The sequence below is a fragment of the Talpa europaea genome (genome assembly GCF_964194135.1).
Source record: "Talpa europaea genome assembly, chromosome: 1".
NCBI lineage: Eukaryota > Metazoa > Chordata > Mammalia > Eulipotyphla > Talpidae > Talpa > Talpa europaea.
The window spans coordinates 21,815,125-21,840,135 of record NC_140073.1 but is presented as its reverse complement, the minus strand read 5'-3'; the positions used below and the strand labels follow the sequence as shown (position 1 = coordinate 21,840,135).

Sequence of the window (25,011 nt, the reverse complement as noted above, 5' to 3'; positions counted from 1 at the left end):
GGGATTGACCTCCCCTGGCCCTGGGAGCCCCCAAGCAGCAGCTTCCAGCCCCTGTGAGAGAGCTCCCCCAGCAGCAGCACAGAGAGGAGACAGACCATGAGATTCACCACACCAAGTGGGCGCTGTATGTGGAGTACGTGCCGGGAGCAATAAGAACAGCAGTAAATACAGAACAGAAAATAACCTTCTTTGAAATGACAACAAACAGGGCACATTATCTAAACACTAACACCTAAGGAGGGGGCTGCCCAGCCTCTTGCGGGCAGCTCCTCAGGACAGAGAGGCCGACTTCTTTCCAGGCTGTCTGGTCTTCAGTCCTTGTAACTTTTCATCTTTCAGCGCCTTCAAGAACTTATCTGCAAGAGAGCAAAACACACTTAGCTGAGGTTAGAGATAAGGATTTTTCCTAACACTTCCAAAGTTTCTGGGACGCATGCTCCCTACCTGAACCCCAAACCCACTTATGATCCCAGATGAATGGGGACAAAACAACCCTGTCAAACATGTTTAAGTGAAGAATTTGTAGTCAAGAAATCCAGGACTTAGAAAAGCCTTTGTATTCTAGGGATTGTTTTCTTCCCATGGCTGTGGGGAAGAGGACATTCCAAGTGCATTATGAATTGAGGACCATTCCCCTGAGGCCACATGGACCTAAACATTTTGGTTTCATTCATACACCCTTTCCTTGGCAGGGAGGCCAAGTTAACTTGCTTTATGCAGTAGTGGGGATGGTCTTACTAGAACCACCTGCTCTCCTCTAGTGGTCAAATGCAAGCCTTAGCCGCAACGGGTGATGGCAAAAACCAAGTCTGAAGGACAGCAGGTGGTACTGAATATTCCTCAGTGTCACATTTCCTTCTGGAAATAGAATCTATTTGCCTTTACCTTCCAGTAGGGAGAAATCAGTCAGTTGGTGTGTTAGAGCAGCCCCCTAACATCCATGCACTTGGGCTTACTGGATCCAGATCCCTACAACCTCTGACACAGGATCAGAGGGCAGCCCCAGGACCCTGGTGAGTGGGCTTACCAGGGTCAGGGTCAAGGGCCACAGGGAAGCTACCTCCTGGCATTGAGAAATGTTAGGTCCCAAAGTCCCACAGTTCAGGGCCTTGAGCCTTCTCAGGCCATGCCAGTTTAATTGCACCTGCCTCCTCCTATTCTGGGTCCCAGTTTAAAATAAACACTAAAGCTCTGGTCTCTGGAGATAAGGGCTATCTGTGATGGGTGGAATTTTGGGGGGTGGGGTGGTGTTACTGAACTTTAAGATTCAGGATGGGGATTGTGATGGGTGGAGCCCCAGGTTGGGAGGCCCCAAACCTGAAAAGGGGTTCAGGAAGGAGGGGAGATGGAGTTTGGGCCAGAGAGCTCATGAACCCCAGATGGTGGTGGCTGAAAAAGTCAGTTGAAATCCAGGATCAGGGGAGTTTGGGCTCTAGGGGATCGACCTGGGACGTGGGTCTCCCAAGGGCTGGGGTCTGAGCCGAGGGCGCAGGGGCCGGGGGAGCCTCGGAGAGAGCGCCAGGGCAGGCTAGGGGTGGTGGGCTGGGCAGGCAGCCGGGCCAAGTCACGCACAGCGCTGAGAGTCGAAGCCGTCCCCAGTGATGGTGAGCAGCTCCAGCTCCTTGATCCGGATCTCCAGCTCGCACAGCTCCTCCGGGTGGGAGCCGGAGGCGAGTCGGGCGGCCGCGGGGCTGGCGGCCAGGGGCGCAGCAGCCACCTCGGGGCCCGGCGGCGGCGAGTAGAAGAAGCGCAGAGGCTCGTAGGGGATGGACGCCAGGCCGGCCGGCCAGGGCGGGGGACAGGGGCGCTCGCTGGGGGGGCCCAAGCCGGGCGGCGGCGGCGGGGGGGCCGGGGCCGGGGCCGGGGGCGCTAGGGGCAGAGCGCGGACCCCGGCTGCCCCGCCCGCCGGCGCCCCGCCAGCTTTCAGGGGCACGAAGAGCTTCTTCCAGATGTTGAAGTCGCTGAGCGGCGAAGAGGAGATGCCGCGGTCGTAGAGGGATGGGAAGTAGAGGGGCGCGGCCGGCCGCTGGCTCATCGTGGGGCTCTGGCTGCCGCGCCGCCCCTTTGGCATCTTTTGAATGGGAGGCTGCGTGGGAGGAACCCCGCGCCCGGAGACGCGCGCCGGCCCCGAGTAGCCGGGTTCTGAGGTTCCACAGGCCACGCCCCGCGGGCGCGAGGCCCCGCCCCCTCGCCGCAGCCCCGCCCCGAACAGGGTTCTGAGGTTCCACGGGCCACGCCCCGCGGGCGCGAGGCCCCGCCCCTCGCCGAAGCCCCGCCCCGAATAGGCCGGGTTCTGAGCGCGGCCGGCCACGCCCCGGAGTGTGGCCCCGCCCGTTACTACAGGCCACGCCCCCTAGAGAAAGGCGCTGCTGGAATGGGAAGCTCTGCGGGTTCACCCTAAGGGGCTGGGGTTCTGCTCCGCCCGGCGATCCACCCCACCCTCGGCGGCAGCTTCCTTGCCCTCCAGCGCCAGGCCGGGTCCTGCCCGCCCTCGGTTCCCCCCACGACCCCTAAATTCCTTTAGTCTGCCCCTCCTTATATAGGGAGAAGAAAAAATTTTACACCTGTCCCCTGCTCCAGGTGACTTTCCTCACCTGCTGCAGAGAAGTCTGGGAAAATGAGGTGTTGACTTTTCCTCTCCTGTGCCAGGCAGGCAAAGAGCGGGAGAGGGTTGATTGGAAATGATTGTTAAGCCAACCCATGTGTCTGCCAAGTTTCCCAGTGTTGTGGCGGATTCTGGAAAAGGGGATTTGAATTTGTAATAGATGGGAGGTAGAATGTCTTCAAAGAAATGGTTTAGTTCGCTTCCAAACACACTGTCAGGAGGGAATAGGCAATAAACTCAGCAGGAAAAGGAAATCCTGCCGAACCCATTTCAAATAGCTCACCCATTTTTAGAGTGACCTGGAGCTCATGCCCAAGCCACACGCCCAGCTCATCAACAGGAGCAGAGCAGCCAATATTAGTCTTAGACTGAGGAGAAGTAAAATGCTGCAGCCTAATGATTTTGGTGTGAAAGAACAAAGGTGGATGAGGGCCAGGTCAGGCTGTTGACTGGTGAATGCTTATGTACTTGTGGCTATATACAGGGGTGCTTGTGTGCGTAGCTGTGAAGTAGAGAGTCAGATGTCCAAGCTGGGTAGCTTTGGGCAAATTGCTTGGCCTCTTTGAAGGGGAGTGATCCTCTCAGTCATTAGTATTGTAGACTAATGTTACCTCAATCTAAAATAAGTAGTAATAAAAGGAAATAAGAGAACCAGGTTTCCCAAAACCTTTTCTTCTCACATGTAGCTGTCATCTGCTTGAGGGCAAGTGTCCAGCCCCAAGAATCCTGTAATGCTGAGTATGTTATCAGACTCAAATATTTGGGCACTTTTTAAAAGTGTTATTTGTTATGGGAATATATCACCCCAAAACATGCTGCTTTGGTGTAAGCTTCTATTCCTTTTTCCCACACTCACACAGTGCTGACTGGACTGACTATAACATTAAGGGATCTTTGAAGTTGAACACAATGCTCCTTTTTTTTTTTTTTAATTTTTTTTTTTAAAGATTTATTTATTTGTTTGTTTGTTTATACAAGCACTGGGTACAGTCAGAAGTGCGGGAGGGTGAGAGAATTCACCAGAGCCAGAGCGGGGAGCAGAGCAGGCAGAAGGACCGAAGTACACTGCTGAGGGGAGCAGCGGGTGGCAGGAGAGGTCTGCGCGCCATGTGGGACCCTCCTCCAGTGGCCGGGGAGCAGCCGGGGATCGAACCGGCGCCGCAGAGGCTGCGGGCAGCTTCGCAACCCAGCGCTCAACCGCTGCGCCACCGGGGAGGCCCCAATGCTCCTTTTTTTAATCATAAGCAAGAATGTTAAAAACCAGTTTCCTTTAGTTAAATGAATGTTTAGTTAACCAAATGTTTCCTCTTTCTTTGTTAATGAGTGAATTGGGTATTATTTCTATGTATATAACTTACACAAACTGAGACCAAACCTCTGAGTGGGTCACTCAGCAAAATCTTTTGACTGTTCCCTGGAACTCTGTCCTCAGTTTGGCTCTGTATAGCCTCTTTAACAAATTTCTTATTAAACTTTGAAATCACATTACAGCAGGGATTATTCAGTTAACAAATCCCAAGCAACAGCTTCTATTATCCCATTTTTCAGATGACAAAATTGAGGCACGTGAGGTTACATAACTTGAGGTCCTGTGACTGGTTTGTATCAAAGCAGCCTTTCAAACAGCTGGGCTTGGTTTGTGCTGTCTCTTTACTGTTACCCCCAACAGTCTCCCCAGTCTTCCGGGCAAGATCAACTTCTGGCCTGTGGCTTCCAGTCCTCTAATTGCAAGTTGTTTGTACCACAAATCAAAGGCCCATTTATTCTGGAAAGCTGGGAACAGATTACTCTTCTGAATTAACCATTGTGTTGGTCTGGCCCAGGGCGGGGGCAAGGCATCCCTGCCTCAATAACACTTACTATAACACGAAAATTTCTTACAAAGTGCAGTCCAGTCTTGATTTTTGTTTTCATCAATAGATGTGTTTGTGTAACTTGCAGAGTAAGCAAAAAAAAAATTTTTTTTAAAGATTTATTTTTATTTATTTACACAAGCACTGGGTACAGTCAGAAGCACGGGAGGGTGAGAGAATTCACCAGAGCCAGAGCGGGGAGCAGAGCAGGCAGACTGAAGTACACTGCTAAGGGGAGCAGCGGGTGGCAGGAGAGGTCTGCGCGCCAGTGGGACCCTCCTCCGGTGGCCCGGGAGCAGCCGGGGCTTGAACTGGTGCTGCAGAGGCTGCAGGCAGCTTCGCAACCCAGCGCTCAACCGCTGCACCACCGGGGGGGCCCCAGAGTAAGCAAATTTTAAAAAATAAATTGAAGCTCAGAGGCAGTGAAATGAAAGGTCAGGGGCTTGGAAGATGAGAGAGCTTATTTTTTAAAAAATTTACTATTTTCTTGATTGAGATAACATTGGTTTACAACACTATATATGATTTAGAGGTATAAATTCACACCTTTTCAGATGTATGTCAGCATACCACACCACCACCAAAATACCCATAATCCTCCACCATAGTCCATTGGGTCCCCTCCCCTATTGACTTCCTACCCCTTTGCAATCCTGCAGTTAGATTTTTAGGGTTTTGGCTTAGTTTTTTTTTTTTTTCTTTGCCTGTATATTCCACTTAGGATAAGATAATCAGGTATTGTTTTTCTCCTTCTGACTTGGTTTGCTTGGCATAATCCCCTCCAGTTCCATCCATGTTGTCACAAATTGCAGGACCTCATCTTTTTTGTAGCTGAGTAGTATTCAATTGTGTATATATGTATACCACATCTTCTTCATCCAAGCATTTGTAGTTGGGCACTTATGTTGTGTTCATACTTTGGCTATTGCAAATAGTGCTGCAGTGAACATAGGACTGCATATTCTAATTGTTTTTTTATAGTTTAAGACTGATATGTAGTGGTGAAACTGCTGAAGCATTTGGTACAGATCTATTTTCAATATTTTGAGAAAACTCCACCCTGTTTCTCTAAGAGCTGGATCCATCTATATTCCCACCAACCATGTAAGAAGGTTCCCTTTTTCTCCATCTACTCATCAATACTGATTGATTTTGTTACCTGTCACTTCACTGTAGTTATGTATTGTTTAAGCCACTCTAAGTTGGGTTGTCAATTACGTGAAACCTTTCTGAGACATGCACAGCTTCATCCAAAAGTTTTATCTTGGCTCTTGCATAACTCCACTCAGGACATAAATTGCTGGAGAGAACTTGCCCATCCTTTGGTTACAGGAGCGTAAGACACCTTTAGTAGTAGTCCCGCCAAGACTGTTCTTACAGGGTAGAAGTAATTCCCCAAACGGTAATTATAGTGATTGCATTACCAGAAGGGAGGAGGGACAAAAGCTGAGTGATTAGATATCAAATATCCATTAGGGTATCTACCATGATTACCACTGATGATGACAGAGTCCCAGGCTCAAGGCCAAGGAGCCTTGAGTGATAGAGGCTTGAGAAAGGACCCTCTGAATTATGGATTGCATTTGGAATGTATTGCATTTAAATATAAATGTACTACATTAAAGAAAGATGTTTTGCAGCAGGATTTTACTGTGTACCTAAAATTTTAAAGAATCCCCAAACTACTTTATTCACATTATATACGTATTTCTTTCTTTAAATATTTATTTATGCATGCAAGAACTGGGGTGTAGACCAGAGGTATGGGAGAGTTAGAGGATTCACCAGAGACAGAGTGGGGAGCAGAACAAGCAGATCTATTGAAATACACTGAGGGGAGAGGCGGGCAAGACAAGAGAGGTCTGCTGCTTCATGTGGGGTAGCTCCCTAGCCAGGGATTGAACTCATATTGCAGTGGCTGGTGGCAGTTGACAGCGCTGTGTCTTTAACCTCTGAGCCACCAGGGAGGCCCCCATATCCCTATTATTTCTATTCCAATCCTTAGTGTTCTTGGAACTGACTGGTATACCAGGGAAGAGCATGGTTTAATTAGAAATTATTGGTTAATTCTTCTCAATAGTAATTATCTTGATCAGCAATGTTTGGTTGCAAAGAACAGAAACCTTTTCAAACTAGCAATGAAAAAGGGCAGAGGAAGTTATAGTACAATTAGACCTTACCGAATCCAAGGACAGAGTGGCCTGGGTATTACAGTCCCAGTCTGTGAAAAGGGTGTGAGACTATAATTTGTTAACACTTTGATGGATTTGGGTATAAACAATACTATTCAGTTGCTGAGAAAAATGAAGTCAACTCATAGCTACATGATGCTTAGAAAGTAAGCCCTCAAGTTATAACTGCTATACTCCCTGGTGAAAACTTTAGTGCCAGGTACTAAAGTTTCTGTCTGTACCAGTAGAGTTCATGGAAACACTAAATCCCTAAATTCTAAACACTAAATTCTGGCCATTGCACCACTTCACACCAATATGAGTTACTTACATTTCAGTAAGAGCTATGACATCAGTATCAACATCTTAGGTTATCTGATTTATATATCTGTAAAACCTTTGGCCAGGTTGAGTGGGTTAGTTGAGCCAGTATGAACAGTGATCTTATATAGGACCAGCATTCTGGGATTGAATGACTTGACTATAACCAGTAAGAGCAAGGTTGGCAATAGCAGTGCCCCTAGGGAAGCTGATCAGTGAAGGAAGCCTGCCAAGCCACTGCATAAGAATGGTGGCACCTTTTCCTGATTCGGTGCAATTGTCCCTTGCAGGGTACATGCTGCTCTCCACTGGGACTCTGGACCTAGACAGCTGCTGGGGAAATGGAGAACATTCTAATCTACAACGGAACCTTGGACCCTCGTAGCACCCATCTAGAAGTTAAGTACCGTGGTCATTTATCTTACTCCAAAATAATGAGTCTACAACTAGAAAGTTTTAGTTTAGATAAATAATTTTATGGTGAGTAATGTTATAACAAGTAATTTGAAAAGGACATCTCTGGTCAATTTCTACATATGCTGATGTTCATAGAGTGGATGCAACGTAGCTAACTGTATTAGTTTTAAACAACCCTGTTCTCCTTGTAACCTATGTCTGTAGTAACAGTCCATTTCCTACCTGCCAGACACCTTACAAATGTGTGCCCTCAAGCCTCAACAATTCCTTGAGCAGGTACAGGAAGCCAGAGGTTGGAAAGGTTCAAAAAACTTGTCTAGAAACATGCCAATTAGTGTAAAAGACTGGATCTGAACCCAACCACAAAAGGCATGCACTTAATTGCTACTATTCTAAAATGAAATACTTATGGGAAGCAGCGGGTCTTTGCCAAACACAGTTATTCTGAGATTATCTCCTGTTTCTGGGTGGCCTAACTAGGCTCTATAAAACTCACACCATTAGGGAACCTGACTGTCCAGCAACAAACAACTGTACTTAATGGTCTTTTTTTCCCTAAGAAAAGGGAATGATTTCCTCAAGTCAAAAAGCACCACAGTCTCATCCCAGGCTTCTTGTCAAAGTCTATGTCCTAACACATTTAGGACAGTATACAAACTAGGCAGGATACAGAGTGACCACTCAGGGAGTTGGGTATGAATCCTGGTATTGCCAGCATCTTGCCATAGTGATCTTGAGTGATTCTGTTAACTTATCCAGATGTAGCTTCCTCTTTAGCAAAGTGAGATGATAGAACCGTGTAAAACATGGGGCACCAAATCCCCATACCAAAACATACCCTTCATCACCGGTACCCCCTCATCATCAAGTGTGAAAATGCTGGGTCTTTAACATGTGTGACAAAGCCAAGCTAGCCCATCATTCCAATTAAAAAAAATAAGTCTGGGGGAGGGTAGCTTTAACTCACTATTAATTTATGCCATTAAAAATGCCAAGAACCATACAGAATTTAGGAACAGAGAAAAGTGCAGATTTCAGCCACTGGAACCTCTCTTGAAGACTGAACTTGTATTTCTATATCCTGCCTTCTGGAGCACTTCCCGCCTTACCTGACAAACACCTTCTAGTTAAGAAGACAAGTCATTCCAGTCATCTGCATGAAGGATCTCCTTCCCCCTGACTGGCTGCCCTCACCTGGAACATTCATGGAGCCTAGCTGCAAGACCAAAGCCATGAAGATAGAAAGTGAAAAAGCAGAATGCTTGAACAACCATCAATGTATGCTATTACATTTTTCTAGTGACAGTAAAGACCAAAAAATTCCTCGTGAGAGCTGAAAAGAACTTCCTGTGACCCACTCCCCGCTCTCAATGAGCTGATCATACTATTTAAATACGTCCCAGGAACCAGAAGAGAAATCACTTAGGACTGCAGAGAAACTATTCCAGCTGTGGTTGCAAAGGTGGTCCAGCAATGAGCAGAGAAAATGCATTTACCTCCCTTTTTACATTGAATTTCACAAGTGGATCACATTTTGTGGACAGGACTGGTCTTCAAAGCCTCTATCTTATCCTTGCTTAACTTAGTTTTATTCTTTCCCAATGGGATGCAGTTGGAAAATACAAAGCTTTGGGAATGCAACAGCAAAACAAGTCAGGAGTGTACAGAAATGGAATGTTTAGAAGTCCTCTTGGAGTTGACCTAGAGACAAAGCCTCCAGGCTACTGCTAGCGCCGGGGCCACCAGCGGAGCTGTGTTTACTGATTTTGACGAGGAAGAAGTTGGGTCTTTGTTACACAGGTCCTCCGAGCAGCAATGATATTTCAGGGTCGTCTCCCCAAATTGTTCACTGAGGACCAAGAAGTTGCACTGAGAAGAATGCCAACACTGGAAATATTTACTTTTCCCTGTGGGGGAAGCATACACACAAGGGTAAGCAAACATATGGGTAAAGTCCTACCTTCAAACCCTCAATTCTACTTTTTAGAACTTACCCTGTAGAAGTAGAAACATTAGGGCAAGGATGTGCACCCCAGTTAGGTTGTGAAGGGGAACAATTAAGCAAATCATAACACCTTTCTAATGGAACTTTTCCATAAAACTAAGTCTTGTAAGAGCCGGTATATGTGCATGTGGTTGGCAATAGTTACTTACTCTAATAGAGATTACCAAAAATTTAAAATAATTGCCCCTTGATACAGCAAGCCCGCTTTTAGAATTTACTTGTAAATTACAAGTGTAATTATCTTATTTGCATAACAACATTATGATGGTGAACTTCTCTCCAAAGCCACTATCAGGATCACACAAATAAAAGTGAATTCTACTAGTCACTGAAGTTTAGAGATTCTTTCTCTGCTTGGCATATTTTTTCCCATTCTTTTTGAAGATTTGAGGCTTGAGTTTTCCTTCACCAAGCAACATTGCCCAGTTGTCCTAGGACACTCCCAGGGATGTCTCTTACTTGGAAGGCCTTTATAGCAATGACTGCTAGGTGCTGTCACCAGAGGCTCCTGTCAGGCTAAGTACATAGATTACTCGTGCAGAACCTGGACAGGACTCCAGTAAGCTGTGTTTGAATGAATCCAGAACACCTACTTCTCCTCTAGACGTAATCTTCACAGAAGTATCATTCATTTTCTCCTAACTGCCCCCTGACTCCAAGAAGTAAGTATTCCATGTTACCGTTGGCGGGGAAATGTGGAAAGAGTAAATCTCCCCAATGTCGTACCTAGTCTTTGACTTATGCTTATGGCAGTGGGACATTGATCAGACCTGGAGGGGATTGAAATAGTCTATCTACCTTCCTGTAAGGTCAGAAAATCTGTATTTTAAGAACTGTTGTTATCTTGTTTGGCTGAAGTTTTGGGACTTATGTTTATTGGGAGAAAAATATTTAAGATTACATTACCCTTTTTTAAAAAATAGACTTTTAGTCTGTAGAGGAGTTTAGATTCATGGTTAAAATGGAATAGAAAGGATAGTTCTCATACAGTTCTCATATAGTGATGCCCCACCCCCTACTGCAAACTACCTTCCCCACTATTAACACATACCAGAGTGGTACATGGGTTACAACAGATGAACCTATATGGACTCACCATTATCACCCAGAGTCCATAATTTCTATTTGGGTTCACTCTCAGTATTGCACAGTAATAGGGTTTGGCAAATGTATCACATGTGCCCATTAGTCACTGCCCTAAAAATTCTGCATTCTACCTATTCATTCTTCCTGCTTCCTTCCTAACCCCTGACAACCATTGGCTGACCTTTCATATTATCTCCTTAGTTTTGCCTTTTCTAGAATTCAGATGAATGGAATGACATAGGATGTAGGCTTTTCAGATTTGCTTCTGTCACTTAGTAATATTTATTTTTCTTTTATGTCTTTTTATGACTTGATAGCTCATTCCTTTTTTAGTCCATTTTTTGGATGTACCTCCGTTCACCTATTGAAGGACACTTTGGTTGCTTCCGAGTTTTGGCAATTATGAATAAAGCTTCTGTTAACATCTGTGCAGGTTTTTCTTTTTTCTTTTTCTTTTTGTGGGACCCTCGTCGGCGGCTGGGGAACGAACTGGCGCTGCAGAGGCTGCAGGCAGCCTCGCAGCCCAGCGCTCAACCGCTGCGCCACCAGGGGAGGCCCTGTGCAGGTTTTTGTGTGAACATAAGTTCTCAACTCATTTGGGTAAATAACCAAGGGATGCATTATGTTTAATTTTTAAGAAATTGCCTAACTATCATTTTTCTTTCCCACCAGCAATGAATGAGAGTTCCTGTTGCTCCACATCCTCAACCAGCATTTGGTGGTGTCAGTGCCTTGGATTTTGGCCCTTTTTAAAGGTGTGCTCACTGTTTACCGTAACCATTTTTAAAAGCTTAACTATTCATAATAAAATGAATAATTTCTGGGGCTATAATGTGCAGTATATAGACTATAGTTAGTAATACTGTGATGTGTGCTTGAAATTTGCTGAGAGTAGATCTTATACGTTCTCATCACACACAAAAAGATAGCTGTGTGGTGACAGGTGAATTATATTATGGTTATTTCACAATTTATATGTATATCAAATATTGAGTACTTTAATGCATACAATTTTTAAAATATATACTTTAAATTATAAGTATATACATATATTTCCAAATAAAGTTGGAAAAAAATTAAAGTTTAACACATTCAGATAAGGAGCAATAGAAATTGAGAGTTGGCATACAAGATTTGGACTCTAAACTATTTTTCTCTTTCCCTCTTCTTCCTACCTCTATCATACAACACACACACAACCATTAAAAAAAAAAAAATAAGGGCAGAAAGAACTTAGTGGGGTCAGGACAGAGCTCAGAGCTCCTAATTGCTGATCTAATAGTAATTCTACACACAATACTGCCTTCACTCTTCCATTTAGGAATTACACTTTTTGTGGTGGGGGGTTCTACCAGACACTGATGACTGAGATTAAAACCCATTTTTTTTTTTTTTTCTGCAGAGTAAATGATTGTCCTTTTGAGGCCTTACTATATGTTCTACATTAACAGTGTAGAACATAAACACTGCCTCCCATGTCCCTTTATAGTATCAAGGACATCACATGTAGGGCTTGGTATTTAGATGTATTCCAGTTTATATCAAATGTTCAGTTATTTCTCACCCCCTCCCTTTTTTGATAATTCTGATCTGTCCTTACTCACTGAGGGATTTTGCATTTTTTGGTGAAAATCATCTCCTTTCTAACAGGTTTTTCTGAACCTGGAGATCTCCCAAGCTAATTTTTATGAGTTTACATGGTATGGTCAGCATTCCTTGCTATGGAATGCTGATCCTGAAGATTGTGGTAGAGGGTATACACATTAAATAACCTTGAAGGGCGTTTTTACTTTTATCTCATAGAGATGTAAGCCTGAGGGTGTTACTTTATACACCAGGGACAACCTGAAATAGCGATTTTTAAAAATTTTTATATTCCCCATACAGTTGCACCCCCTTTATTGCAAGTTCTTGATATCCCACTCTTTTTATTTTATATATTTTTACATCATTTTTCATTTTTGCACAATGTATGCATTTTCATCTTGGCTATAGTCCCCATACAATCCCCACCCCCTTGTTTTGATCCTACTTCCTCCTCCGCCCCCAGCCCCCCAGAGTGTGTCTATGGTTTATAGTTCCTTGTTGATTTTGATTTTTACTTTATTATAGTCTTTTTCCTGGTCCCTTATTTAGGTTTTCTAAATTCCTGCTATGAGTGAGACAGTCCGGTATTTTTCTTTTTCTTTCTAGCTTATTTCGCTGAGCATGATCCCTTCCAGCTCCATCCATGTTGCTGCAAATTGCATGAGTTTATCTTTTTTGATTGCTGAGTAATATTCCATTGTGTATATGTACCACATCTTCTTAATCCAGTCATTTATTTTTGGGCATTTGGGCTGTTTCCAAAGCTTAGCTATTGTAAATAGTGCTGCTACAAACATAGGGGTGCTGGTGCCCTTTGGAATTAATGTTTCTGTGTCCTTTGGGTAAATACCTAGGAGTGGAATTGCTGGATCATATGGAAGCTCTATCTTTAGTAGGTTGAAGAATCTCCACACAGCTTTAAATAGCCATTTCTTGATCAGTATTATTTTCATATGTCTATTCAATCCAGGACCACATGCAGCAAGAACAGAGATGTGTCTTTGCTATCCATAATTTCCCAAATTTGATCTTAATAGGATTTATGGAGATGAAGATTTCATAGTCTCATCAATTTGGAAAATGCAGATTTGACAGGACTAGTCAATGTTAGCAGTCCCCCAGCCCACACCCATGGGTGAGTGCTTTTCCAACCCAGGAACCTCCTCTGTTTAACCCCTTACTTTCTACTTGTCTTTTGAGCTCTGCTTGCATCTCTCAAACTCTTTACTACCTAATCTATGCAATGAGATATAAGTAAAGTCCTTTGTATCACTAAATAGACCTCTTCATGACTTTAATATCTCCTTTCTTCACGTTCACATCCCTAGCCCCTACCTCAGGCTCTGGCCTACAGAGGGCTCTTAAAAGATGGGAAGACAGCCATTGTTACTGTTAAACATACAAGTGTTGGATTAACACTTGTATGGATTAGATGGATTCTCATGTTCAAATTCTGAATTGATTACTTGACCTTAGTCTGTTGGTTAATTTGAGCCTCAGTTTTCTCATTTAGCAAATGAGAATGAAAGATGATTCTGCATGGGAGGTGGGAAGCATTATATTTAAAAAATATATATATATAAAAAGTGCTTAGTGGTATGTGACCTGTGGCATCAAATAGTAGCTACCACTTGTTGAAGAGAAGTTTCATGAGAATTATGGTGGCACCATTCCCGCCCCTCGCCCCCACCCCATGGTTCTTATCATCCATTCCACTGAAGAGAGAGGGAAGGGGGAGTCTCTTACCTCCTATGAGAGTGAGACACCTATCAAAATTTTCAAGGCAAGTGTTGTTGTTAGTGCAGGGTTGGGTTGGTTTAATGCAATGGAAGCACCGCAGGCTGTGACCTAGAATGAGGAAGAAAGCCAGTCAGGTCTTGTTACAACAGCATGGTCTTGCCTTCCTGGCAGCCACAGAAAGTCCACATCTGGGGCAGCAGTTGGCAACTCATGTGAGCTTCCATTCCCACCCAACTCTGCAGCAGGTATATTTTTACAAGCTCAAGCTAATTTCAGCAACATTTTTCTAGACCCTGCTGCAAGTGCAAAGGGAATTTCCTGTTTCAAAATCCATATAAGTACAAAGTTGAGAAGCTTCTGCCTAAAACTTCAACAGGAAGTGACTAATATCATTATTAAAAGGAAATTATTGAGAATAAACTAACAGAATTCTATAAATATCTTCCAAGCAATGGTTATGCTTTATTAAATTATATCCTCATGGGCTGATAATCATTATTTGGGAGTACCTATAATAAAAATATTAAAGACATTTTCAAGGATGATTTACATAGGCTCTTCATTTCAGATCTGTGTTATCAGACTTGAGATGATTCGGTGATAGGGAGCACTATTTTTTGAATCCCAATTAAGCAAAATTTTATCGCCACCCCACCAAATTCCATTCTTTTCATTAATGGGGCTATATGATAGATCACTCTGCTCAATAATTACATTTTGAATTTTATCAATTAAACATTTGCAGAAATTTGTTTTCTTTCTTGTCATGTATAGAAAAGCCCATATAATATCCCTGATTTTGTCTCAGCCTGCAAAGCCTAATATATTGACTATCTGGCTTTCTACGGAAAAAGTCTAATGACCACTGGGTGACCATTGTCAGAAGCACATGTGATCAAGGAGGAAAGACAGCACCTAAGCACCCTAAATCCACGTGAATGGGGGAGCCAGGGAGTAGCAGCAACACTGAACTCAGAGGTAAACTTACATCAGAAGCAAATTACCTCAGGCTCCCCATTTGTAGCATCTCATTTTTTAATTGTATTTTTTTTATTGAGGTAACATTGGTTTACTATGCTGTCTATGATTTAGGGGTATAGGTTCATACCTTTTCAGATGTAGGTTACCAAACCATACTTACCACCTAGGTACTCAAAGACCTCCACCATAGTCCATTGGGCCACCCCCCATAATTGCCCCCACACTACACCCATGGTAGCTCAAATCTATAGTCAGATTTCTAGGATGAGTTTGGTCTTACTTTGTTTCTTTATATCCCACATATTAGTGAAACTGTCCAGTATTTTTTAAAAGATTTATTTATTCATACAATGTCATGGTCAAACAGGCCAGATGCGTGGGAGGGTGACAGGATTCACCAGAGACAGAGTGGGGAACAGAACAGGCAGACTGATGAAATAAACTGCTGAGGGGAGCAGCAGGCGAGACAGGAGAGGTCTGCTTTGCCATGTGGGACCCTCGCCGGCTGGCCGGGATCGAACCGGCGCTGCAGAGGCTGCAGATAGCTTCACAGTGGGGCACTCAACCACCTGAACCACCAGGGATGCCCTGTCCAGTATTTTTTTTCCTGGACTTCTGTCACTTAGCATAATCCCCTCCATCTGTGTTGTTGCAAATGGCCAGGTTTCATCTTTTTAATAGCTGAGTAGTATTCCATAGCTGAGTAGTATTTCATTGCATGTATATATATCATATTTTCTTTATCTGCTTATCGCATGTTGGGCACTTAGATTGTTTTTCCATAACTTGGCTATTGTAAATAACATGGCAATGCAGTTCCCCAGTTTGTTAAATGGCCATTGCTCCTATTCAAGTTGTAGGATTTACCACTGCCAGCTAGATTTCATGTTAAGCTGGACTATTTTCCCTTCTCTTTATAAAACAATGGTGGCAAGAAAAGGATAAGTTGTAGTCCACAGTTGTGATGGGGAAAGGCTGAGAATTAAGAAATGGAAGAAAATTTTACTTATTCACATAGAAAAAAATTTTTATATTCAGATATGACTTTCTTCCTACCTTATGGCTTCTGCCATGGAATATGTATATAGAAGTACATATCCCTGGGAAAAGACATTTTGAAGGGTGAAATATTTAAAATCTCATAGAATGTCATGGTCAAACCAAGTGTGCATTTTAGACCCTTAAGAGCAGATGTCTAGTTCTAAGGCCAAAGCTTAGGTGCATTACCAGTGAGGGAATTTCTCAGAAGGTCAGTAAAAAGTGGCTCCTCACTTCCTCAGCACAGATAGAAGCCCAGCTCTCTACAGCATCTTAAATGGCCATGGCTGCCTTTATAGGTATGAAATCCATTCTAGCAGGACCTGCTGATCTGGGTAGCTTCCAGGTTAACTCTTTGAAAAGACATCCAAAAAGACCCCCTCCTTCCCTGCTTTGTATGCAGGTAGCTGGAGAGGTGAAGTGACTCACCCAAGGACACCCAAAGGACTACAAAGCTGCAGATTTGGAGCCATCCCTCAAGTCGGGGGGAAGGCCCCATTAGCCCACTCTGTCTCCGGTTCTTCCCCAATGTCAGTCTTTGTCATGCCCATGTGAGAAGGGACTCATAATGACATGGACAAAGATGCAGTTTCTCTTCAGTCCTTTCTGAGGTCTGCATGTGTGTGCACATACATGAGAGAAAGAATGTGAGAGAGGGAGGTGCTGCTCTAGTCTGGATATTTGAAAAGGTTGCCCATAGGAGTGAGGTTTCCCCTGGAGAGAGCCACAATTCATGGGGCTTCTTTTTTTTTTTTTTTTTTTATAAATTTTATTGTTATATTCCCCATACAATTGCAGCCCCCCATTCTGACCCCAATCCCTCCCCTCCCGCCCCCGCCCCCCTAAAAGTGTCTCTGGTTCATAGTTTTTTGTTCATTTTGGTTTTCACTTTCTTATAGTTATTCATTTTCCTGGTCCATTATTTAAGTTTTCTAGATTCCTGCTATGAGTGAGACCATCCGGTATTTTTCTTTTTCTTTTTGGCTTATTTCGCTGAGCATGATTCCTTCCAGCGCCATCCATGTTGCAGCAAATTGCATGTGTTTATCTTTTTTGAATGCTGAGTAATATTCCATGGTATATATGTACCACATCTTCTTGATCCAGTCATCTATTTTTGGGCATTTGGGTTGTTTCCAAAGCTTAGCTATTGTAAACAGTGCTGCTATAAACATAGGGGTGCAGGTGTTCTTTGGAATTGATGTTTCTGTGTCCTTTGGGTAAATACCTAGGAGTGGAATTGCTGGGTCATATGGAAGCTCTATGTTTAGTAGGTCCAGAAATCTCCACACAGCTTTCCACAGTGGTTGGACCAGTTTGCACTCCCACCAACAGTGCAGAAGAGTTCCTTTTTCTCCACACCCTCGCCAACATTTGTTGTTGCTAGTTTTTTTAATATGTGCCATTCTCACTGGTGTAAGATGGTATCTCATGGTAGTTTTGATTTGCATTTCCCTGATGACAAGTGATGTTGAACATTTTTTCATATGCCTGTTGGCCATTTGCATTTCCTCTTCAGAGAAGTTTCTTTTAAGCTCTTCTGCCCATTTTTTGACTGGATTATTTTCTTTGTTGTTGTTGAGTCTCATCAGCTCTTTGCAGATTTTTGTGATCAGTCCTTTATCATTAGTGTTGGGTGCAAAAATGTTCTCCCAGTTGGTGGGGTTTCTCTTTGTTTTTGTTATTGTCTCTTTTGCTGTGCAAAAGCTCTTTAATTTGATATAGTCCCAGCTGTTTATCTTTGCCTTCACTATCACTGCTTTGGGTGATGTGTCTGTAAAGATGTCTTTGATGTGCAAATCACGTAGTGTTTCGCCTATATTTCCTTCTATATATTTTATGGTTTCAGGTCTTATGTCTAGTTCTTTAATCCATTTTGAGTTGATTTTTGTGTATGGTGTGAGGTGGTGGTCAAGCTTCATTCTTTTGCATGTAGCGACCCAGTTTTCCCAGCACCATTTATTGAACAAACTTTCTTTGCTCCAATGCATAGTCTTTGCTCCTTTGTCAAAGATTAGTTGACCATAAATCTGTGGGTTTATTTCTGGATTTTCTATTCGATTCCATTGGTCTGTATGTCTGTTCTTGTTCCAATACCATGCAGTTTTGATGATTATGGCTTTGTAGTATAGTTTGAAGTCTGGGAGTCTGATGCCTCCATTCCCTTCTTTTTTTTTCAGGAGAGCTTTGGCTATTCGGGGTTTTTTGTGATTCCATATGAATTTCATCAATAATTGTTCTATTTCTTTGAAGAATGACATTGAAATTTTGATTGGAATAGCATTGAATCTGTATATTGCTTTTGGAAGGATGGCCATTTTAATAATGTTTATTCTTCCAATCCATGAGCAGGGGATGTCTCTCCATTTCTTTGTGTCTTCTTCTATTTCTTTTAACAGTGTTTTATAGTTTTCTTTGTATAGGTCCTTTACCTCTTTTGTTAGATTTATTCCCAAATATTTGATTTTTTTTGTTTCAATAACAAAAGGGATGGTCTTTTTGATTTCTTCTTCTTCAGATTTATTGTTTGTGTATAGGAAGGCTACTGACTTTTGCGTGTTGATTTTGTATCCTGCCACTTTACTGAACTGATTGATGAGTTGAATTAGCTTTTCTGTGGAGTTTTTGGGGTTCTCTATGTATAATATCATATCGTCTGCAAATAGTGATAGTTTGACTTCTTCTTTTCCTATTTGGATTCCTTGGATGTCTTTCTCTTGTCTTATTGCCCTGGCTAGGACTTCCAGTATTATATTGAAAAGCAATGGTGAGAGTGGACATCCTTGTCTTGTTCCAGATCTTAATGGAATTGCTTTCAGCTTTTCACCACTGAGAATGATACTGGCTGTTGGCTTGTCATAGATGGCCTTTATGATGTTGAGGTATGTTCCTTGTATCCCAAGAACTTCAAGGGCTTTTATCATGAATGGGTGTTGCACTTTGTCGAAAGCTTTCTCAGCATCTATTAATATTATCATATGGTTTTTATATTTCTTTTTGTTGATGTGTTGGATAACGTTGATTGATTTTCGGATGTTAAACCATCCTTGTGCCCCTGGAATGAATCCAACTTGGTCGTGGTGAATTATCTTATGGATACATTGTTGGATTCTGATAGCTAAAATTTTATTGAGGATTTTTGCATCAGTGTTCATTAGGGAGATTGGCCTGTAGTTTTCCTTTTTTGTGTTGTCCTTGTTCGGTTTTGGTATTAGTGTAATGTTGGCTTCATAGAACGTGTTTGGTATTGTCCCTTCCTTCTCAATTTTTTGGAAGATGTGAAGGATAGGCACTAATTCGTCTCTGAATGTTTGGTAGAATTCATTTGTAAATCCATCAGGTCCTGGGCTTTTGTTTTTGGGGAGGTTTTTGATTACCATTTCAATTTCGCTAATTGTAATTGGTCTGTTTAGGTGTTCTATTTCTTCTTTATCTAGCTTTGGGTGATTGTAGAGTTGTAGGAATTTGTCCATCTCCTCTAGATTGTTAAACTTGTTTCCATATAACTGTTCATAGTAGTTACTGATTATTCTTTTGATTTCTGCTGTGTCCGTTGTGATTTCTCCTCTTTCATTGATGATCCTGTTTATTTGTGCTTTCTCCCTTTTTTCCTTTGTGAGCCTGGCTAGGGGTTTGTCTATTTTATTGATTTTTTCAAAGAACCAGCTCTTGGTTTCATTGATCTTTTGGATTGTTTTTTTAGTTTCAATTTCATTTATTTCTGCTTTGGTTTTTATTATTTCTTTTCTTCTACTGGTTTTGGGGTTTTCTTGTTGTTCTTTTTCTAGATCTTTGAGCTTCGAGATTAGGTTGTTTCTTTGCGTTCTTTCTTGTTTCTTGATGTGAGCTTCTATTGCTATATATTTTCCTCTTATTACTGCTTTTGCTGCATCCCATACATTTAGGATATTGGTGTCCTCCTTGTCGTTCAATTCAAAAAATTTTTTAATTTCTTCTTTGATCTCCTCATTAGTCCAATGGTCTTCCAGTAGTGTGGTTTTTAATCTCCATGAGGTAGGAAAGTTCCTTGCCTTCTTTTTATGGTTTATTTCTAGTTTGATGCCTTCATGGTCAGAAAAGATGGTTGATATGATTTCAATCTTGGTGTATCTGTTGATGTTTGTCTTGTGCCCCAGTATGTGATCGATCCTGGAGAATGATCCGTGTGCGCTTGAGAAAAATGTGTACTCCGTTTTTTTGGGGTTTAGTGTTCTATAGATGTCTGTTAAGCCCAATTGCTCTAGGTCTTTATTTAGAGCTTTGGTTTCTTTACTTATTTTTTGTCTTGTTGATCTATCCATTGTTGATAGTGGTGTGTTGAAGTCTCCCACTACGTATGTGTTTTCTCTGATGTCTGTTTTCAGAGAGGACAACAGTTGTCTGATATATTTTGGTGCTCCTTCGTTTGGTGAGTATATGTTAATGAGTGTTATTTCTTCTTGAAGTATTGTCCCCTTGATCATAATGTAGTGACCATTGGGGTCTCTTTTTATCTTTTTGAGTTTGAAATCTGTTTTATCTGATATAAGTATAGCTGTTCCTGCTTTCTTTTTTGGTCCATTTGCTTGTAGGATTGTTTTCCATCCTTTAACTTTGAGCCTATTTTTATCTTTTGTAGCTAAATGTGTTTCCTGGAGACAGCAAAAGGTTGGGTTTTGTTTCTTAATCCAGGCTGCAACTCTGTGTCTTTTTATTGAAGAGTTTAGTCCATTTACATTTAGAGTTAATATTGATATGTTAACATCTGTATTTGCCATTGTGTTTGTCTTTCCTTTGATTTTATTTATTTATTCTTTTAATAACTTTTTTTTTTTTTTGGCCTTCTTTCATTGTTATTCGTCGCTCTGAGGTTCTGGCTTTAGGACTCCTTGTAGTATTTTTTGGAGTGGGGGTTTAGTTGCAATGAAATTCCAGAGTTTCTGTTTGTCTGGGAAGGTCCATATTCTTTCTTCAAAGAGGAAGGAGAGCTTTGCGGGATAGAGTATTCTTGGTTGGCATCTGTTTTCTTGGAGTCTGTTGACTATGTCCCTCCACTCTCTCCTTGCCCGTAGTGTTTCTTCGGAGAAGTCTGATGTCAGCCTGATTGGTTTTCCTTTGAATGTTATCTGTTTCTTCCCTCTTGCCAGCTTCATTATTTTTTCCTTGTCCTGGATTCTTGGGAGCTTTACTATTATGTGTCTTGCTGTATTTTTCCTTTCGTCGTGGAAGTTTGGTGTTCTTCTTGCTTCTTGTATATCAATTTTCAACTCCTTCTTCACATTTGGGAAGTTCTCTTCAATTATCTCTTTGAATATTTTCTCTGTTCCTACATCTCTCTCCTCTCCTTCTGGTATTCCTATAACTCTTATATTTCCTTTCCTCATGGAGTCAGATAGTTCCCGAAGTCTTTCTTCGTTCTTTTTCCTTCGTACTTCTCTTTCCTTCTCTGTTTTGGTTCTTTTTATTTCTGTGTCTTCAAGATTACTTATTCGTTCTTCCATTTCATCTATTCTGCTTTCATTGCTTTTCCCAGAATTCTTTAGTTCTTCCATTAATTCTTTGATCTCCTGCATTTCTTTTACTTCCCTCTTTAGGGACTCAATTTCTTTCTTCTGACCATTGTTTTCCCTCTCTAGGGACTCAATTGCATTCTTCTGATCGTTGATTATTTTTCCCTTATCATTGTTTTCCTTTATGACTTCTGTCAGTTTTTTAATCACGGCAATTTTAAATTCTCTTTCTGGAAGGCTCAGAAATTCTTCCAAGTTATTGTCGTTGCAATCTGGGGGCTGGCTTTCTTTTTGTGGTGTGCTTTTTCTCTGGAGAGTTGCTAGGTTGCGTGTGGTTCTTCTCCTCCCTACTGTCTGTTTTCTAATTTGCCGTATGCGTTGGGACACTGTGTTGTTGGGACTTGCCGGCATCTTGGGTGGGCTTCTCTGTTCCCCTCTGGTTCTTCCAGGAGTCATCTGTCAGTTTCAAGCAGCCTTTACTGGAGAAAGGTCCCTGTTCTAAAATGCCGATGTGGGGACACACTCCCCTGTGCGCCTGGTCTGCCCCGGCGGTGGGTTCCTGCTCCCCTCTGGGCTTGGACTGCAGGCCAGAGGGGGTCTGGCGTGGGCGAACTTCCCCCGCTCACCTCTGGCTCCTGAGGAAGCCTTCTGCAGGTAGTCTTTACTGAAGAAATGTCCCTGTTCTAAAATGGTGATGTGGGACACACTCCCTGCGCTTCTGGTCTCAGGCACACTATTCTGCGCGCCTGGTCTGCCCCGGCTGTGGGTGCTCGCTCTCCCTGTGGGCTCAGACTACTTGTTCAGAAGGGGCCCGGTGTGGGCTAACTCCCCAGCTGGCCACTAGCTCCTTCAGTAGCCTGTGCTGGGGTCAAGTCGCTAGGTGGCACCAGAGATCTCTCCTAGAGCCCTTGGGGAGCTGATTTTCCACCCCGTGGGACAGGGAGCAGAGCGGGGATGGTAGGGTACACCTCAACGGCTTTGGGGTGCTGTGTCTGCCTTGTGCCCCACCGTCGTGGGGAACCCACGCCCCTAATTTCGTGCCCCGGGTCTCAGTTCCAAAGCCCTCAGTTCCAGGACGCGGGCTGTAGCCCAGATCAGTGGCGCGGGAATGGCGCCTTTTGAATCCCGCTCCCCTGCCTGGGCGCCTTGTTCCTGCTCACTCAGGGAGGGCCTCCGCCCGGGTCTCAGTTCCAAAGCCCTCAGTTCCAGGACGCGGGCTGTAGCCCAGATCAGTGGCGCGGGAATGGCGCCTTTTGAATCCCGCTCCCCTGCCTGGGCACCTTGTTCCTGCTCACTCAGGGAGGGCCTCCGCCGTCTCCCCGCAAGCCTAGGTCGCAGGCGCAGGGCCCTGGGCAGCTGCAATCCGAGCGCCGCTTTCGCGCAACCTTACCGGGCAGCCGGGGCTGTGTGCTGGTGCTGGTCTCCTCCTGGGGGGCGGGGCTCTCTTTAATGGCGTCTGGAGCTCACCTCCGCGGCGGATCCTGCAGGGTTCGCCTCAGCTCCCGTTCACGGGGTGTGGTGGCTGAAATAGTTCCTTTCCACTCACAGTCCCACTTGCTGCATCCGTTTTTCTTGTTGGGCGTTTTGGTTTGTTGTTTCCCTCGTCTCTGCCGGTCGGAGAGTGCCGCCTCTGTGGGCGGGGGAGGGGAGCAGGGTTCTGCGCTTCCCTCCCTTCTCGTCCTCTTTTATGGCAACTTTCTTCTTCGGGCAGTTTGCTGGAGTCGTCCGTTTATCTTCCGTGTCCCAGTTCTCACTGGGACCTGCCGCTTTTCCTCCCTATTAACTTTTTTTAATGGGAGATCTTACTCGCAGCGTCTCCTCGCCGCCATGTTGCTCCGCCCCCTCTCATGGGGCTTCTTGACAAACCTTTAAACGGAGGAATCAAAGTCCACGTTTGGAACTTCTGTGGGGCAAACACATTTACCCAGTGATGTCTTGGCTTGACCATGACATTCTGTGCTACGTTCCTGATCTTCACGAAACACTGGAAGAGATAAGCTCCAACCCCATTTTTCAAGTAAAAACTAAGATGAAAACATTAACTTGTCCAACGTCACACTGTGACTAAGAGAGCTGGAACTCAAACTCAAGCCGGTTCCAAAACCCAAGCTTGATTTAAACACAATAGTCTTTTTTTAAATTTTTTTTAAAATTTTTAAACAATATTTGCTCCCCCCCCACCCCCTCAGATTGAGTCCCCATAGAATTTCTTTCCCCAAGGCACCTGCACACCATCACCGCAGTCCTCTATAAACACAATAGCCTTCTAATGAGTGGGAAGAGGAAGGAAACAGCACAAATTGTTAAGGGGACCCAGGAGAGGGACAAACAGTAAGTCAGCAAACAGCTACTTGATATTCTAGCTACTAAGACAGGGTAGAAGCTGCTTGGCTGGGGTAGAAGGGATCTGATTCTGATTTAAAACAGGTGGAATGTAGAGAAACGTATCCCTGCAGGTGCCTCAAAGTCTGGGCAGCAGCAGCAGCAGAACCCTTTCATTCGCCTCACACCTCGTCTCTCTAAGGAAGGGCCTAAGTGTACCCTGAGACTTGTCACAAGACAACGGAAGACCTAAGCCTGTGCCTACTCTAGAAATAAATACCAACTGCCCCAAATTGGTTATGACCAGATTATTATAATTATAGCAAATATACTGGGGAGAGGAGGGCTTGGGGAAGGAGGGACCAGATAAAGAAAGCTCATGGCCAAGGTGCCTTATATATAGTCAAGATTGCTGGCCCACTGGGCCACGTACCTGAGTGGCAGAGTACTGCCAGGATGAGTAGGAGCCCAAGCATGATGAATCTTCCTTTGTTTCCCATTGTAGTAGTCACAGAATCTGGATGGAAGGGACACAGAGGGTCATGAACCAACAAATGATTGCCAGTGATCTCAGAAACCAAGAACTGGAAGATCTAGGGGCTTTGGGATACATGGGAAGGAGCTAGCAGACCAAGAAAGCATGGCTGGGGTGCCATGAACCAAGAGTGCTCTTGGGGGCTACACTTAATTCCCGCCTCCTACCCCGAGACCTGAACTTACTAAAGAAATGTTCCTAGTCCGGTGAGGGGGGCAGCTATGCGGAGTCAAAGCACAGCAAGCACCGCCCCAGTCTCCTAATGGTCACCACCAGACACGCTGACCCTTCTGGGAGTTAGCTGCCCACAGCACCCCTGTGCAGTAAGGGCCTGAGACAGCCCAAGGGTGGTGGCTAAGAGCTCAGAACCTGGAGTGACAAAGTCTTGCTCTCCTCCTTTCTAACAAATGGCAGATACATAGATGCCTCCCAGCGCCAGGAGAATTAGGTGAGATAAAACAGCTTAATGCCATGTCACCCCTTCCTAACTCACTAGACTCCACACCCAACCACACACTACACAGACTTCTTGCCTTAAGTCAGACTGGCGTGTCTACACCTCCGGGTCTGAGTGTTACAGGGCAGGGAGAGGGGCAGCCCAGACCCCACAAACCTACCTGCTCTAAATGGGTTCTGCCATCCACCGCATCAACACAAAACATATGAGACTTTAATGGGAAGGAACTTTAATACAATTAGGAAACAATACAGGAAAGGCAAAGAATATAGTTTCTCAATCAAGCACCCAAAGTTACCCGTCCCCTCGTGGGTAAAAGTCCACCCAAGCAGGATTGGCCCAGAACAAGGTCTGAAAACCTGCCACAAGTCTAAAGCATCTTCCAGTGGGGACCCACAGAAAAG

General features: G+C 43.7%; 1 protein-coding gene across 1 annotated transcript; it reads right to left on the bottom strand.

Annotated features, from left to right (window-relative positions):
* Positions 1-270: 270 nt before the first annotated feature.
* On the bottom strand, positions 271-2,090 carry LOC311181194 (uncharacterized protein C11orf91 homolog; the record flags this gene model as incomplete). Its single annotated transcript, XM_084249500.1, has 2 exons — positions 1,573-2,090; positions 271-356 (listed from the first exon to the last, which is right to left on the bottom strand). Exons 1-2 carry the CDS (start codon positions 2,069-2,071, stop codon positions 271-273), a joined length of 585 nt encoding a protein of 194 aa, XP_084105626.1. The 5' UTR covers positions 2,072-2,090.
* Positions 2,091-25,011: the final 22,921 nt, after the last annotated feature.